At 44.9% G+C, this 17,150-nt stretch overlaps 1 protein-coding gene across 1 annotated transcript in view; it reads left to right on the plus strand.

The window, feature by feature from the left end:
• Positions 1–17,150, plus strand: part of top3a (DNA topoisomerase III alpha) — a 109,292-nt gene that overhangs the window by 48,912 nt on the left and 43,230 nt on the right. Inside the window, exons 16-17 of the mRNA XM_084194359.1 lie at positions 507–653; positions 4,585–4,707. Of these exons, the coding sequence (XP_084050485.1) occupies positions 507–653; positions 4,585–4,707 (270 nt within the window). The remainder of the gene's footprint in view (positions 1–506; positions 654–4,584; positions 4,708–17,150) is intronic.

Below are 17,150 nucleotides of genomic sequence, written 5' to 3' on the forward strand. Positions count from 1 at the left end.
CACCACACCTCCCCACACCACACCACACCTCCCCACACCACACCACACCTCCCCACACCACATCACACCACACCACACCTCCCCACACCACACCACACCTCCCCACACCACACCACACCTCCCCACACCACACCTCCCCACACCACACCACACCACACCTCCCCACACCACACCACACCACACCACACCTCCCCACACCACACCACACCACACCACACCTCCCCACACCACACCACACCACACCACACCTCCCCACACCACACCACACCACACCTCCCCACACCACACCACACCTCCCCACACCACACCACACCACACCTCCCCTCCCCACACCACACCACACCACACCACACCTCCCCACACCACACCACACCACACCTCCCCACACCACACCACACCTCCCCACACCACACCACACCACACCACACCTCCCCACACCACACCACACCACACCTCCCCACACAACACACAGCAGTTGTAATGTGTCATTGCTTGTCGTCTCTCAGGTTGGACGAGGCTCTGTCTAACTATCTGGGCGCGGCCCAGGAGTTCAGCGAATCAGAGCAGCAGGATATGGAGATGCCCCTCCCAGTCAGGAAGTGTCCTCAGTGTGGGAGGGACATGGTGCTGCGGAGGAGGAAGGAGGGAAACGGGTGAGATGGGGGAGACGGGGGGGACGGGGGATGAGACGGGGGGAGGGATGAAACTGGGGAAGTCTGGGGGGAGGGATGAGACGGGGGGAGGAATGAGACGGGGGAGACTGGGGGGAGGGATGAGACGGGGGAGGGATGAGACGGGGGGGGGGGGGGGGTTGAAGGAAGGTTAGTTCTGTTGTTGTGAAGGAAGGTTAGTTCTGTTGTTGTGTGAAGGAAGGTTAGTTCTGTTGTGAAGGAAAGTTAGTTATGTTGTTGTGAAGGAAGGTTAGTTATGTTGTTGTGAAGGAAGGTTAGTTCTGTTGTTGTGAAGGAAAGTTAGTTCTGTTGTTGTGAAGGAAAGTTAGTTATGTTGTTGTGAAGGAAAGTTAGTTATGTTGTTGTGAAGGAAGGTTAGTTCTGTTGTTGTGAAGGAAGGTTAGTTATGTTGTTGTGAAGGAAGGTTAGTTCTGTTGTTGTGAAGGAAGGTTAGTTCTGTTGTTGTGTGAAGGAAGGTTAGTTCTGTTGTTGTGAAGGAAAGTTAGTTATGTTGTTGTGAAGGAAAGTTAGTTATGTTGTTGTGAAGGAAGGTTAGTTATGTTGTTGTCAAGGAAGGTTAGTTCTGTTGTTGTGAAGGAAAGTTAGTTATGTTGTTGTGAAGGAAAGTTAGTTATGTTGTTGTGAAGGAAGGTTGGTTCTGTTGTTGTGAAGGAAGGTTGGTTCTGTTGTTGTGAAGGAAGGTTAGTTCTGTTGTTGTGTAGGAAGGTTAGTTATGTTGTTGTGAAGGAAGGTTAGTTATGTTGTGAAGGAAGGTTAGTTCTGTTGTGAAGGAAGGTTAGTTCTGTTGTTGTGAAGGAAGGTTAGTTCTGTTGTTGTGAAGGAAGGTTAGTTATGTTGTTGTCAAGGAAGGTTAGTTCTGTTGTTGTGAAGGAAAGTTAGTTATGTTGTTGTGAAGGAAGTTTAGTTCTGTTGTGAAGGAAGGTTGGTTCTGTTGTTGTGAAGGAAGGTTAGTTCTGTTATTGTGAAGGAAGGTTAGTTCTGTTGTTGTGGAGGAAGGTTAGTTCTGTTGTTGTGAAGGAAGGTTAGTTCTGTTGTTGTGAAGGAAGGTTAGTTATGTTGTTGTGAAGGAAGGTTAGTTCTGTTGTTGTGAAGGAAGGTTAGTTATGTTGTTGTGAAGGAAGGTTAGTTCTGTTGTTGTGAAGGAAGGTTAGTTATGTTGTTGTGAAGGAAGGTTGGTTCTGTTGTTGTGAAGGAAGGTTAGTTCTGTTGTTGTGAAGGAAGGTTAGTTATGTTGTTGTGAAGGAAGGTTAGTTATGTTGTTGTGAAGGAAAGTTAGTTCTGTTGTTGTGAAGGAAGGTTAGTTATGTTGTTGTGGAGGAAGGTTAGTTCTGTTGTTGTGAAGGAAGGTTAGTTCTGTTGTTGTGAAGGAAGGTTAGTTATGTTGTTGTGAAGGAAAGTTAGTTATGTTGTTGTGAAGGAAAGTTAGTTATGTTGTTGTGAAGGAAAGTTAGTTCTGTTGTTGTGAAGGAAGGTTAGTTATGTTGTTGTGAAGGAAGGTTAGTTATGTTGTTGTGAAGGAAGGTTAGTTATGTTGTTGTGAGGAAGGTTAGTTCTGTTGTGAAGGAATGTTAATGCTGTTGTTGTGAAGGAAAGTTAGTTATGTTGTTGTGAAGGAAGGTTAGTTATGTTGTTGTGATGGAAGGTTAGTTATGTTGTTGTGAAGGAAGTTTAGTTATGTTGTTTTGAAGGAAGGTTTGTTATGTTGTTGTGAAGGAAGGTTAGTTATGTTGTTGTGAAGGAAGATTAGTTATGTTGGGGCGGCAGGTAGCTTAGTGGGTAAGAGCGTTGTGCCAGTAACCGAAAGGTCGCTGGTTCTAATCCCCGAGCCGACTAGGTGAAAAATCTGTCGATGTGCCCTTAAGCAAGGCACTTAACCCTAAATGCTCCTGTAAGTCGCTCTGGATAAGAGCGTCTGCTAAATGACTAAAATGTAAAAATGTTCTGTTGTTGTGAAGGAAGGTTAGTTATGTTGTTGTGAAGGAAGGTTAGTTATGTTGTTGTGAAGGAAGGTTAGTTATGTTGTTGTGAAGGAAGGTTAGTTATGTTGTTGTGAAGGAAGGTTAGTTATGTTGTTGTGAAGGAAGTTTAGTTATGTTGTTGTGAAGGAAGTTTAGTTATGTTGTTGTGAAGGAAGGTTAGTTATGTTGTTGTGAAGGAAGGTTAGTTAGTTATGTTGTTGTGAAGGAAGGTTAGTTAGTTATGTTGTTGTGAAGGAAGGTTAGTTATGTTGTTGTGAAGGAAAGTTAGTTATGTTGTTGTGAAGGAAAGTTAGTTATGTTGTTGTGAAGGAAGGTTAGTTATGTTGTTGTGAAGGAAGGTTAGTTATGTTGTTGTGAAGGAAGGTTAGTTCTGTTGTTGTGAAGGAAGGTTAGTTATGTTGTTGTGAAGGAAGGTTAGTTATGTTGTTGTGAAGGAAGGTTAGTTATGTTGTTGTGAAGGAAGGTTAGTTATGTTGTTGTGAAGGAAGGTTAGTTATGTTGTTGTGAAGGAAGGTTAGTTATGTTGTTGTGAAGGAAGGTTAGTTATGTTGTTGTGAAGGAAGTTTAGTTATGTTGTTGTGAAGGAAGTTTAGTTATGTTGTTGTGAAGGAAAGTTAGTTCTGTTGTTGTGTGAAGGAAGGTTAGTTATGTTGTTGTGAAGGAAGGTTAGTTATGTTGTTGTGAAGGAAGGTTAGTTATGTTGTTGTGAAGGAAGGTTAGTTATGTTGTTGTGAAGGAAGGTTAGTTAGTTATGTTGTTGTGAAGGAAGGTTAGTTAGTTATGTTGTTGTGAAGGAAGGTTAGTTATGTTGTTGTGAAGGAAGGTTAGTTATGTTGTTGTGAAGGAAGGTTAGTTATGTTGTTGTGAAGGAAGGTTAGTTAGTTATGTTGTTGTGAAGGAAGGTTAGTTAGTTATGTTGTTGTGAAGGAAGGTTAGTTATGTTGTTGTGAAGGAAGGTTAGTTATGTTGTTGTGAAGGAAGGTTAGTTATGTTGTTGTGAAGGAAGGTTAGTTAGTTATGTTGTTGTGAAGGAAGGTTAGTTAGTTATGTTGTTGTGAAGGAAGGTTAGTTATGTTGTTGTGAAGGAAGGTTAGTTATGTTGTTGTGAAGGAAGGTTAGTTAAGTTGTTGTGAAGGAAGGTTAGTTATGTTGTTGTGAAGGAAGTTTAGTTATGTTGTGAAGGAAGGTTAGTTATGTTGTTGTGAAGGAAGGTTAGTTATGTTGTTGTGAAGGAAAGTTAGTTCTGTTGTTGTGAAGGAAGGTTAGTTATGTTGTTGTGAAGGAAGGTTAGTTATGTTGTTGTGAAGGAAGGTTAGTTATGTTGTTGTGAAGGAAGGTTAGTTCTGTTGTTGTGAAGGAAGGTTAGTTCTGTTGTTGTGAAGGAAGGTTAGTTATGTTGTTGTGAAGGAAGGTTAGTTCTGTTGTTGTGAAGGAAGGTTAGTTATGTTGTTGTGAAGGAAGGTTAGTTCTGTTGTTGTGAAGGAAGGTTAGTTATGTTGTTGTGAAGGAAGGTTAGTTCTGTTGTTGTGAAGGAAGGTTAGTTCTGTTGTTGTGAAGGAAGGTTAGTTATGTTGTTGTGAAGGAAGGTTAGTTATGTTGTTGTGAAGGAAGATTAGTTCTGTTGTTGTGAAGGAAGGTTAGTTAGTTATGTTGTTGTGAAGGAAGGTTAGTTATGTTGTTGTGAAGGAAGGTTAGTTCTGTTGTTGTGAAGGAAGGTTGGTTCTGTTGTTGTGAAGGAAGGTTAGTTCTGTTCTGCCTCAACTACTTTTTTTCTGAACTTTTCCAAACTGACATTTTGACCACTTTCACGACATTTTACACAAAATCTTAGAGGGGATAAAATCTTAGTCTGCTTCTCTGCTATTCAAATCAGCAATCATAACAGAAATATCTTCCAATCCTCTCTCTAACAGTAAGTACCTGTCCTGCGTTGGTTACCCAGAATGCAAGTGTTCCGTGTGGTTTCCTGACACGGTTTTAGAGGTCAACAGAGACGAGGCTGTCTGTCCCACCTGTCAGCCCCGCCCCGTTCACATGTAGGTACCTGTCTGTTATCCCTGTCTGTCTGTCTGTCTGTCTGTCTGTCTGGCGGTCTTTCTGTCTGTTTGTTACACTTGTCTGTCTGTCTAATACCTGTCTGTCTGTCTGTTATACCTGTCTGTCTGTCTGTCTGTTACACCTGTCTGTCTGTCGGTCTTTCTGTCTGTCTAATACCTGTCTGTCTGTCTGTTATACCTGTCTGTCTGTCTGTCTGTTATACCTGTCTGTCTTACCTGTCTGTCTGTCTGTCTGTCTGTCTCTCTCTCACATCTTGTCTAGTTAGTCTGAACAACAGTTTGACACCCATGGTTTAATGATTCATTAACTGGTTTTAAAGAGAGAGTGATCTCTGAATGTAATATTCATATGGATCATGAGAAGGTTTTTAAAGCATTCAGCCACATCAAAGAGAGAAAGAGCCCTGATGGTCCTGGAGGCAGAGTGATCAATACAGAAATCTTGGTACTTTCCTTGACAGCAAACTGAGTTTTGAGGTCGATGTGGAGCATCTGTGCAAAGGGAAATCAGCACTTTGTTCTTCCTGAGGAAACTGCAGTTTCAGGGTGGATAGAGCATCTGTGCAAAGGGAAATCAGCACTTTGTTCTTCCTGAGAAAACTGCAGTTTCAGGGCGGATAAAAGGCACTGATGACCGTCTGTTACAGATTGTTCATTGAATCCATTTTAACATTCAGGGCTCTATTTTTGGCTGGCGCTAAGGAGGTGCAAGTATCAAACGCACGTTAGTTTTCTTCATGTAAAAACTGGCACGCTGGCATCTTCCAGCGCTAACGCCAGGTTCGGCCAATGACCTGTCTGACATCTTCCAGTGCTAACGCCAGGTTCGGCCAATGACCTGTCTAACATCTTCCAGTGCTAACGCCAGGTTCGGCCAATGACCTGTCTAACATCTTCCAGGGCTAACGCCAGGTTCGGCCAATGACCTGTCTAACATCTTCCAGCGCTAACGCCAGGTTCGGCCAATGACCTGTCTAACATCTTCCAGCGCTAACGCCAGGTTCGGCCAATGACCTGTCTAACATCTTCCAGCGCTAACGCCAGGTTCGGCCAATGACCTGTCTAACATCTTCCAGCGCTAACGCCAGGTTCGGCCAATGACCTGTCTAACATCTTCCAGCGCTAACGCCAGGTTCGGCCAATGACCTGTCTAACATCTTCCAGCGCTAACGCCAGGTTCGGCCAATGACCTGTCTAACATCTTCCAGCGCTAACGCCAGGTTCGGCCAATGACCTGTCTAACATCTTCCAGCGCTAACGCCAGGTTCGGCCAATGACCTGTCTAACATCTTCCAGCGCTAACGCCAGGTTCGGCCAATGACCTGTCTAACATCTTCCAGCGCTAACGCCAGGTTCGGCCAATGACCTGTCTAACATCTTCCAGCGCTAACGCCAGGTTCGGCCAATGACCTGTCTAACATCTTCCAGCGCTAACGCCAGGTTCGGCCAATGACCTGTCTAACATCTTCCAGCGCTAACGCCAGGTTCGGCCAATGACCTGTCTAACATCTTCCAGCGCTAACGCCAGGTTCGGCCAATGACCTGTCTAACATCTTCCAGCGCTAACGCCAGGTTCGGCCAATGACCTGTCTAACATCTTCCAGCGCTAACGCCAGGTTCGGCCAATGACCTGTCTAACATCTTCCAGCGCTAACGCCAGGTTCGGCCAATGACCTGTCTAACATCTTCCAGCGCTAACGCCAGGTTCGGCCAATGACCTGTCTAACATCTTCCAGCGCTAACGCCAGGTTCGGCCAATGACCTGTCTAACATCTTCCAGCGCTAACGCCAGGTTCGGCCAATGACCTGTCTAACATCTTCCAGCGCTAACGCCAGGTTCGGCCAATGACCTGTCTAACATCTTCCAGTGCTAATGCCAGGTTCGGCCAATGACCTGTCTAACATCTTCCAGTGCTAACGCCAGGTTCGGCCAATGACCTGTCTAACATCAGCTCGCTTAAGCTGAGGTGGGAGGGGTGTGGTATCTTGAGTTGTGTCCATAACAAAAACACTAAAGTGACAGTTTCATTGCAAACGCTAATGGGAAGTTTCAAAGGTCACGAACAGTCAAAGTCATGTTTTTCCATGAAATTTAATTATATTTGGATGAAACCAGATCAAAGTACAGTATGATGACCAAAGTGTGAAAAATAAAAAAGAAATGTGTTTCTACATTGATAAAGTTTGATCATAAAGTTACCGGCCCCCTCCTCCGTGTCAAACACCTGGATTCAGAAGGCGCGATTATTAAAGGGATAGGGTGACATCACCTTAACTCTCATTTGAATACACCAATGGTAACATGATATTCTCTTACCTCATTTAAATAAGTACCGCCTTGTAACCAACATCGGAGAAGGCGTGTTTGCAGAGGGGCGTGGTTTACATAGCTAGATATAGCTACTCTACTGGTGCCAAAATCTGACTGTAGGGTGTCAGCAAATATAGTTAAAAGTTTACACTATTCATCTATGGTAAAGATACTTACAATGCATTTGGAAAGTATTCAGACCCCTTTTCCACATTTTGTTACATTATAGCCTTATTCTAAAATAGATTACAACGTTTTTTTTCCCTCATCAATCTACACAAAATAACCCATAATGCCAAAGCAAAGCTTTTTAGAAATGTTTGCAAATGTATTACAAATAAAAACGGAAATATGACATTTACATAAGTATTCAGACCCTTTACTCAGTACTTTGTTGAAGCACCTTTGGCAGCGATTACAGCCCTGAGTCTTCTTGGGTATGATGCTACAAGCTTGGTACACCTGTATTTGGGGAGTTTCTCCCCTTCTTCTCTGCAGATCCTCTCAAGCTCTGTCAGGTTGGATGGGGAGCTTCGCTGCACAGCTATTTTCAGGTCTCTCCTGAGATGTTCGATCGGGTTCAAGTCCGGGCTCTGGCTGGGCCACTCAAGGACATTCAGAGACTTGTCCAGAAGCCACTCCTGCGTTGTCTTGGCTGTGTGCTTAGGGTCGTTGTCCTGTTGGAAGTTGAACCTTCGCCCCAGTCTGAGGTCCTGAGCGCTCTGGAGCAGGTTTTCATTAAGGATCTCTCTGTACTTTGCTCTGTTCATCTTTCCCTCGATCCTGACTAGTTTCCCAGTCCCTGCCGCTGAAAAACATCCCCACAGCATGATGCTGCCACCACCATGCTTCCCCGTAGGGATGGTGCCAGGTTTCCTCCAGACGTGACGCTTGGCATTCAGGCCAAATAGTTCAATCTTGGTTTTATCAGACCAGAGAATCTTGTTTCTCATGGTCTGAGAGTCATTAGGTGCCTTTTGGCAAACTTCAAGCAGGCTGTCATGTGCCTTTTACTGAGGAGTGGCTTCCGTCTGGCCACTCTACCATAAAGGCAGGGGCGCAACTTTCACTAGGGACGGGGGGGACATGTCCCCCCCCCATTCTGAAATTGCATTTTAGTCCCCCCCCCAGTTTTATAATCGGAATGTGATACAAAACGAGGCAACAATGTGCCATGCGGACGCCTCCGAGCGGTCGGGTAGGCTGTTTGGAGTGTTTATCCGACCGGATAAAAAAAAAATATATATAATAATAATTGTGTGTCCCCCACTTCTAAAACCACAGTTGCGCCCCTGCGTAAAGGCCTGATTGGTGGAATGCTGCAGAGATGGTTGTCCTTCTGGAAGGTTCTCCCATCTCCACAGAGGAACTCTGGAGCTCTGTCAGAGTGACCATTCGGTTCTTGGTCACCTCCCTGACCAAGGTCCTTCTCCCCTGATTGCTCAGTTTGGCTGGGCGGCCAGCTCTAGGAAGAGTCTTGGTGGTTCCAAACTTCTTCCATTTAAGAATGATGGCGGTCACTGTGTTCTCGGGGACCTTCAATGCTGCAGAAATGTTTTGTTACCCTTATATAGGCAGGTGTGTGCCCTTCCAAAACATGTCAAATCAATTGAATTTACCACAGGTGGACTCCAATCAAGTTGTAGAAACATCCCAAGGATGATCAATGGAAACAGGATGCACCTGAGCTCAATTTCGAGTCTCATAGCAAAGGGTCTGAATACGTATGTAAATAAGGTATTTGTTTTGTATTTTTAATAAATTGGCAAACATTTCTAAAAACCTGTTTTTGCTTTGTCTTTATGGGGTATTGTGTGTAGATTGAGTAACATTTTAATTTAATCCATTTTAGAATAAGGCTGTAACGTAACAAAATGTGGAGAAGGGGTCTGAATACTTTCCGAATACACTGTATATGTTTCCCCTTTCATCTGTGTCCTGTGTTAGCTAGTTACTGGCTAGCTAGGTCTTCATCTGTCTGGTGTTAGCTAGTTACTGGCTAGCTAGGTCTTCATCTGTGTCTGGTGTTAGCTAGTTACTGGCTAGCTAGGTCTTCATCTGTCTGGTGTTAGCTAGTTACTGGCTAGCTAGGTCTTCATCTGAGTCTGGTGTTAGCTAGTTACTGGCTAGCTAGGTCTTCATCTGTCTGGTGTTAGCTAGTTACTGGCTAGCTAGGTCTTCATCTGTCTGGTGTTAGCTAGTTACTGGCTAGCTAGGTCTTCATCTGTCTGGTGTTAGCTAGTTACTGGCTGGCTAGGTCTTCATCTGTGTCTGGTGTTAGCTAGTTACTGGCTAGCTAGGTCTTCATCTGTGTCTGGTGTTAGCTAGTTACTGGCTAGCTAGGTCTTCATCTGTCTGGTGTTAGCTAGTTACTGGCTAGCTAGGTCTTCATCTGTGTCTGGTGTTAGCTAGTTACTGGCTAGCTAGGTCTTCATCTGTGTCTGGTGTTAGCTAGTTACTGGCTAGCTAGGTCTTCATATGTCTGGTGTTAGCTAGTTACTGGCTAGCTAGGTCTTCATATGTCTGGTGTTAGCTAGTTACTGGCTAGCTAGGTCTTCATCTGTGTCTGGTGTTAGCTAGTTACTGGCTAGCTAGGTCTTCATCTGTCTGGTGTTAGCTAGTTACTGGCTAGCTAGGTCTTCATCTGTCTGGTGTTAGCTAGTTACTGGCTAGCTAGGTCTTCAACTGTGTCTGGTGTTAGCTAGTTACTGGCTAGCTAGGTCTTCATCTGTCTGGTGTTAGCTAGTTACTGGCTAGCTAGGTCTTCATCTGTCTGGTGTTAGCTAGTTACTGGCTAGCTAGGTCTTCATCTGTCTGGTGTTAGCTAGTTACTGGCTAGCTAGGTCTTCATCTGTCTGGTGTTAGCTAGTTACTGGCTAGCTAGGTCTTCATCTGTCTGGTGTTAGCTAGTTACTGGCTAGCTAGGTCTTCATCTGTCTGGTGTTAGCTAGTTACTGGCTAGCTAGGTCTTCATATGTCTGGTGTTAGCTAGTTACTGGCTAGCTAGGTCTTCATCTGTCTGGTGTTAGCTAGTTACTGGCTAGCTAGGTCTTCATCTGTCTGGTGTTAGCTAGTTACTGGCTAGCTAGGTCTTCATCTGTCTGGTGTTAGCTAGTTACTGGCTAGCTAGGTCTTCATCTGTCTGGTGTTAGCTAGTTACTGGCTAGCTAGGTCTTCATCTGTCTGGTGTTAGCTAGTTACTGGCTAGCTAGGTCTTCATCTGTCTGGTGTTAGCTAGTTAATGGCTAGCTAGGTCTTCATCTGTCTGGTGTTAGCTAGTTACTGGCTGGCTAGGTCTTCATCAGTCTGGTGTTAGCTAGTTACTGGCTAGCTAGGTCTTCATCTGTGTCTGGTGTTAGCTAGTTACTGGCTAGCTAGGTCTTCATCTGTGTCTGGTGTTAGCTAGTTACTGGCTAGCTAGGTCTTCATCTGTCTGGTGTTAGCTAGTTACTGGCTAGCTAGGTCTTCATCTGTCTGGTGTTAGCTAGTAACTGGCTAGTTAGGTCTCCATCTGTCTGGTGTTAGATAGTTACTGGCTAGCTAGGTCTTCATCTGTGTCTGGTGTTAGCTAGTTACTGGCTAGCTAGGTCTTCATCTGTCTGGTGTTAGCTAGTTACTGGCTAGCTAGGTCTTCATCTGTTTGGTGTTAGCTAGTTACTGGCTAGCTAGGTCTTTATCTGTCTGGTGTTAGCTAGTTACTGGCTAGCTAGGTCTTCATCTGTCTGGTGTTAGCTAGTTACTGGCTAGCTAGGTCTTCATCTGTCTGGTGTTAGCTAGTTACTGGCTAGCTAGGTCTTCATCTGTCTGGTGTTAGCTAGTAACTGGCTAGTTAGGTCTTCATCTGTGTCTGGTGTTAGCTAGTTACTGGCTAGCTAGGTCTTCATCTGTGTCTGGTGTTAGCTAGTTACTGGCTAGCTAGGTCTTCATCTGTCTGGTGTTAGCTAGTTACTGGCTAGCTAGGTCTCCATCTGTGTCCGGTGTTAGCTAGTTACTGGCTAGCTAGGTCTTCATCTGTGTCTGGTGTTAGCTAGTTACTGGCTAGCTAGGTCTTCATCTTTCTGGTGTTAGCTAGTTACTGGCTAGCTAGGTCTTCCATCTGTCTGGTGTTAGCTAGTTAATGGCTAGCTAGGTCTTCATCTGTCTGGTGTTAGCTAGTTACTGGCTAGCTAGGTCTTCATCTGTCTGGTGTTAGCTAGTTACTGGCTAGCTAGGTCTTCATCTGTCTGGTGTTAGCTAGTTACTGGCTAGCTAGGTCTTCATCTGTCTGGTGTTAGCTAGTTACTGGCTAGCTAGGTCTTCATCTGTCTGGTGTTAGCTAGTTACTGGCTAGCTAGGTCTTCATCTGTCTGGTGTTAGCTAGTTACTGGCTAGCTAGGTCTTCATCTGTGTCCGGTGTTAGCTAGTTACTGGCTAGCTAGGTCTTCATCTGTGTCTGGTGTTAGCTAGTTACTGGATAGCTAGGTCTTCATCTGTCTGGTGTTAGCTAGCTACTGGCTAGCTAGGTCTTCATCTGTCTGGTGTTAGCTAGTTACTGGCTAGCTAGGTCTTCATCTGTGTCCTGTGTTAGCTAGTTATTTGCTAGCTAGGTCTTCATCTGTGTCTGGTGTTAGCTAGTTACTGGCTAGCTAGGTCTTCATCTGTCTGGTGTTAGCTAGTTACTGGCTAGCTAGGTCTTCATCTGTGTCCTGTGTTAGCTAGTTACTGGCTAGCTAGGTCTTCATCTGTGTCTGGTGTTAGCTAGTTACTGGCTAGCTAGGTCTTCATCTGTCTGGTGTTAGCTAGTTACTGGCTAGCTAGGTCTTCATCTGTCTGGTGTTAGCTAGTTACTGGCTAGCTAGGTCTTCATCTGTCTGGTGTTAGCTAGTTACTGGCTAGCTAGGTCTCCATCTGTGTCCGGTGTTAGCTAGTTACTGGCTAGCTAGGTCTTCATCTGTGTCTGGTGTTAGCTAGTTACTGGCTAGCTAGGTCTTCATCTTTCTGGTGTTAGCTAGTTACTGGCTAGCTAGGTCTTCCATCTGTCTGGTGTTAGCTGGTTACTGGCTAGCTATGTCTTCATCTGTCTGGTGTTAGCTAGTTACTGGCTAGCTAGGTCTTCATCTCTCTGGTGTTAGCTAGTTACTGGCTAGCTAGGTCTCCATCTGTGTCCGGTGTTAGCTAGTTACTGGCTAGCTAGGTCTCCATCTGTGTCCGGTGTTAGCTAGTTACTGGCTAGCTAGGTCTTCATCTGTGTCTGGTGTTAGCTAGTTACTGGCTAGCTAGGTCTTCATCTGTCTGGTGTTAGCTAGTTACTGGCTAGCTAGGTCTTCATCTGTGTCCGGTGTTAGCTGGTTACTGGCTAGCTAGGTCTTCCATCTGTCTGGTGTTAGCTAGTTACTGGCTAGCTAGGTCTTCATCTGTCTGGTGTTAGCTAGTTACTGGCTAGCTAGGTCTTCCATCTGTCTGGTGTTAGCTAGTTACTGGCTAGCTAGGTCTTCATCTGTCTGGTGTTAGCTAGTTACTGGCTAGCTAGGTCTTCATCTGTGTCCGGTGTTAGCTGGTTACTGGCTAGCTAGGTCTTCCATCTGTCTGGTGTTAGCTAGTTACTGGCTAGCTAGGTCTTCATCTGTCTGGTGTTAGCTAGTTACTGGCTAGCTAGGTCTTCGTTTGTGTCTGGTGTTAGCTAGTTACTGGCTAGCTAGGTCTTCATCTGTGTCCGGTGTTAGCTGGTTACTGGCTAGCTAGGTCTTCATCTGTCTGGTGTTAGCTAGTTACTGGCTAGCTAGGTCTTCATCTGTCTGGTGTTAGCTGGTTACTGGCTAGCTAGGTCTTCATCTGTCTGGTGTTAGCTAGTTACTGGCTAGCTAGGTCTTCCATCTGTCTGGTGTTAGCTAGTTACTGGCTAGCTAGGTCTTCATCTGTCTGGTGTTAGCTAGTTACTGGCTAGCTAGGTCTTCGTTTGTGTCTGGTGTTAGCTAGTTACTGGCTAGCTAGGTCTTCATCTGTGTCCGGTGTTAGCTGGTTACTGGCTAGCTAGGTCTTCATCTGTCTGGTGTTAGCTAGTTACTGGCTAGCTAGGTCTTCATCTGTCTGGTGTTAGCTGGTTACTGGCTAGCTAGGTCTTCATCTGTCTGGTGTTAGCTAGTTACTGGCTAGCTAGGTCTTCCATCTGTCTGGTGTTAGCTAGTTACTGGCTAGCTAGGTCTTCATCTGTCTGGTGTTAGCTAGTTACTGGCTAGCTAGGTCTTCATCTGTGTCCAGTGTTAGCTAGTTACTGGCTAGCTAGATCTTCATCTGTGTCTGGTGTTAGCTAGTTACTGGCTAGCTAGGTCTTCATCTGTGTCCGGTGTTAGCTGGTTACTGGCTAGCTAGGTCTTCCATCTGTCTGGTGTTAGCTAGTTACTGGCTAGCTAGGTCTTCATCTGTCTGGTGTTAGCTAGTTACTGGCTAGCTAGGTCTTCATCTGTGTCTGGTGTTAGCTAGTTACTGGCTAGCTAGGTCTTCATCTGTGTCTGGTGTTAACTAGTTACTGGCTAGCTAGGTCTTCATCTGTGTCCGGTGTTAGCTGGTTACTGGCTAGCTAGGTCTTCATCTGTCTGGTGTTAGCTAGTTACTGGCTAGCTAGGTCTTCATCTGTCTGGTGTTAGCTAGTTACTGGCTAGCTAGGTCTTCATCTGTGTCCGGTGTTAGCTGGTTACTGGCTAGCTAGGTCTTCATCTGTGTCTGGTGTTAGCTAGTTACTGGCTAGCTAGGTCTTCCATCTGTCTGGTGTTAGCTAGTTACTGGCTAGCTAGGTCTTCATCTGTGTCCGGTGTTAGCTGGTTACTGGCTAGCTAGGTCTTCCATCTGTCTGGTGTTAGCTAGTTACTGGCTAGCTAGGTCTTCATCTGTCTGGTGTTAGCTAGTTACTGGCTAGCTAGGTCTCCATCTGTCTGGTGTTAGCTAGTTACTGGCTAGCTAGGTCTTCATCTGTCTGGTGTTAGCTAGTTACTGGGTAGCTAGGTCTCCATCGGTCTGGTGTTAGCTAGTTACTGGCTAGCTAGGTCTTCATCTGTGTCTGGTGTTAGCTAGTTACTCAATTGGATTCAGGTCTGGGGAACGGGCGGGCCAGTCCATAGCATCAATGCCTTCCTCTTGCAGGAACTGCTGACACACTCCAGCCACATGAGGTCTAGCATTGTCTTGCATTAGGAGGAACCCAGGGCCAACCGCACCAGCATATGGTCTCACAAGGGGTCTGAGGATCTCATCTCGGTACCTAATGGCAGTCAGGCTACCTCTGGCGAGCACATGGAGGGCTGTGCGGCCCCCCCAAAGAAATGCCACCCCACACTATGACTGACCTACCGCCAAACCGGTCATGCTGGAGGATGTTGCAGGCAGCAGAACGTTCTCCACGGCGTCTCCAGACTCTGTCACGTCTGTCACATGTGCTCAGTGTGAACCTGCTTTCATCTGTGAAGAGCACAGGGCGCCAGTGGCGAATTTGCCAATCTTGGTGTTCTCTGGCAAATGCCAAACGTCCTGCACGGTGTTGGGCTGTAAGCACAACCCCCACCTGTGGACGTCGGGCCCTCATACCACCCTCATGGAGTCTGTTTCTGACCGTTTGAGCAGACACATGCACATTTGTGGCCTGCTGGAGGTCATTTTGCAGGGCTCTGGCAGTGCTCCTCCTGCTCCTCCTTGCACAAAGGCGGAGGTAGCGGTCCTGCTGCTGGGTTGTTGCCCTCCTACGGCCTCCTCCACGTCTCCTGATGTACTGGCCTGTCTCCTGGTAGCGCCTTCATGCTCTGGACACTACGCTGACAGACACAGCAAACCTTCTTGCCACAGCTCGCATTGATGTGCCATCCTGGATGAGCTGCACTACCTGAGCCACTTGTGTGGGTTGTAGACTCCGTCTCATGCTACCACTAGAGTGAAAGCACCGCCATCATTCAAAAGTGACCAAAACATCAGCCAGGAAGCATAGAAACTGAGAAGTGGTCTGTGGTCACCACCTGCAGAACCACTCCTTTATTGGGGGGTGTCTTGCTAATTGCCTATAATTTCCACCTGTTGTCTATTCCATTTGCACAACAGCATGTGAAATGTATTGTCAATCAGTGTTGCTTCCTAAGTGGACAGTTTGATTTCACAGAAGTGTGATTGACTTGGAGTTACATTGTGTTGTGTAAGTGTTCCCTTTATTTTTTTGAGCAGTGTATATAAAAAAAAATTGACATCATTGATGCAATTTCAATGCTGTTTTTAGTTGCTTTGTGTGTCACCAAATTAGCTTGAGGTGATTTTACTGCAGCACTGCTCACTGCACCCAAGTTTCTGGACGTAAAATTGTTTCAAAGAGCTTTCAGGCAAGGCGAGCTCATGAATATAAACTCCCCGTCCACTCAGCCTTGCTTTTCAAACTTCCTGGTAGTTAGCTATGAGAGAAAGAAAGTATTTTATCTCCCAAAAAAATGTTACGGGTGATATTTTAGTCACTCAAAAGGCTACTTTACATGGGAATCCGAATGACTGTTCGGGACCTTTTTTAAGACCCACAAAAAGCAGGTCTGAATGGTAACCCAGTTGATAACAGCCTATCCAGCCGTGCCTTTGGTGCCGGTGATCTCGTATTTAGAAACATAAAAAAACGATTGGTTTCCAACCCCCCCCCCCCCCATTTTGTTTCATTTGATTAAAACTCAAACATACCGTTAAGACCTGGCTTTAGCAGTATTGCATATCTGCATATTTTTTTATCCTGGCCAAGTTGCCTAGAATAATGTGGGTTTAAATGGTCTACTGAGAATTATTTTCCAGTTTTTTTTTCCCCCCCTCATGCCTTTTCATTAGTCACAATTCAAATACCTGCATACTTCATTTTGCTTGTTCAAGTAGGCTTTCCATCCCCATTAGAAAGAGAGGCCCTCGTCCGATTTACCAAAAGACACGCTCCTACAAACTTAAGTCCAACACTCCAAACATAGGCTATTGAGCAGACACTGGATGTTTCTCTGTACTGTATCTATTACTCATTACTGTGGCCTCTGCTATTTAATAAACTATCAATCCACTGGACTAGGACAGAATACTGTAGCATCTGCTATTTAATAAACTATCAATCCACTGCACTAGGACAGAATACTGTAGCATCTGCTATTTAATAAACTATCAATCCACTGCACTAGGACAGAATACTGTAGCATCTGCTGTTTAATAAACTATCAATCCACTGGACTAGGACAGAATACTGTAGCATCTGCTATTTAATAAACTATCAATCCACTGCACTAGGACAGAATACTGTTGCCTCTGCTATTTAATAAACTATCAATCCACTGCACTAGGACCGAATACTGTAGCATCTGCTATTTAATAAACTATCAATCCACTGCACTAGGACAGAATACTGTTCCACTGCACTAGGACAGAATACTGTAGCATCTGCTGTTTAATAAACTATCAATCCACTGGACTAGGACAGAATACTGTAGCGTCTGCTATTTAATAAACTATCAATCCACTGCACTAGGACAGAATACTGTAGCATCTGCTATTTAATAAACTATCAATCCACTGCACTAGGACAGAATACTGTTCCACTGGACTAGGACAGAATACTGTAGCATCTGCTATTTAATAAACTATCAATCCACTGCACTAGGACAGAATACTGTAGCATCTGCTGTTTAATAAACTATCAATCCACTGGACTAGGACAGAATACTGTAGCATCTGCTGTTTAATAAACTATCAATCCACTGCACTAGGACAGAATACTGTAGCATCTGCTATTTAATAAACTATCAATCCACTGCACTAGGACAGAATACTGTAGCATCTGCTATTTAATAAACTATCAATCCACTGGACTAGGACAGAATACTGTAGCATCTGCTATTTAATAAACTATCAATCCACTGCACTAGGACAGAATACTGTAGCGTCTGCTATTTAATAAACTATCAATCCACTGGACTAGGACAGAATACTGTAGCATCTGCTATTTAATAAACTATCAATCCACTGCACTAGGACAGAATACTGTAGCATCTGCTATTTAATAAACTATCAATCCACTGGACTAGGACAGAATACTGTAGCGTCTGCTATTTAATAAACTATCAATCCACTGCACTAGGACAGA

Source organism: Coregonus lavaretus, assembly GCF_964263955.1.
Source record: "Coregonus lavaretus genome assembly, contig: HAP1_SCAFFOLD_889, whole genome shotgun sequence".
Taxonomy (NCBI): Eukaryota; Metazoa; Chordata; class Actinopteri; order Salmoniformes; family Salmonidae; genus Coregonus; species Coregonus lavaretus.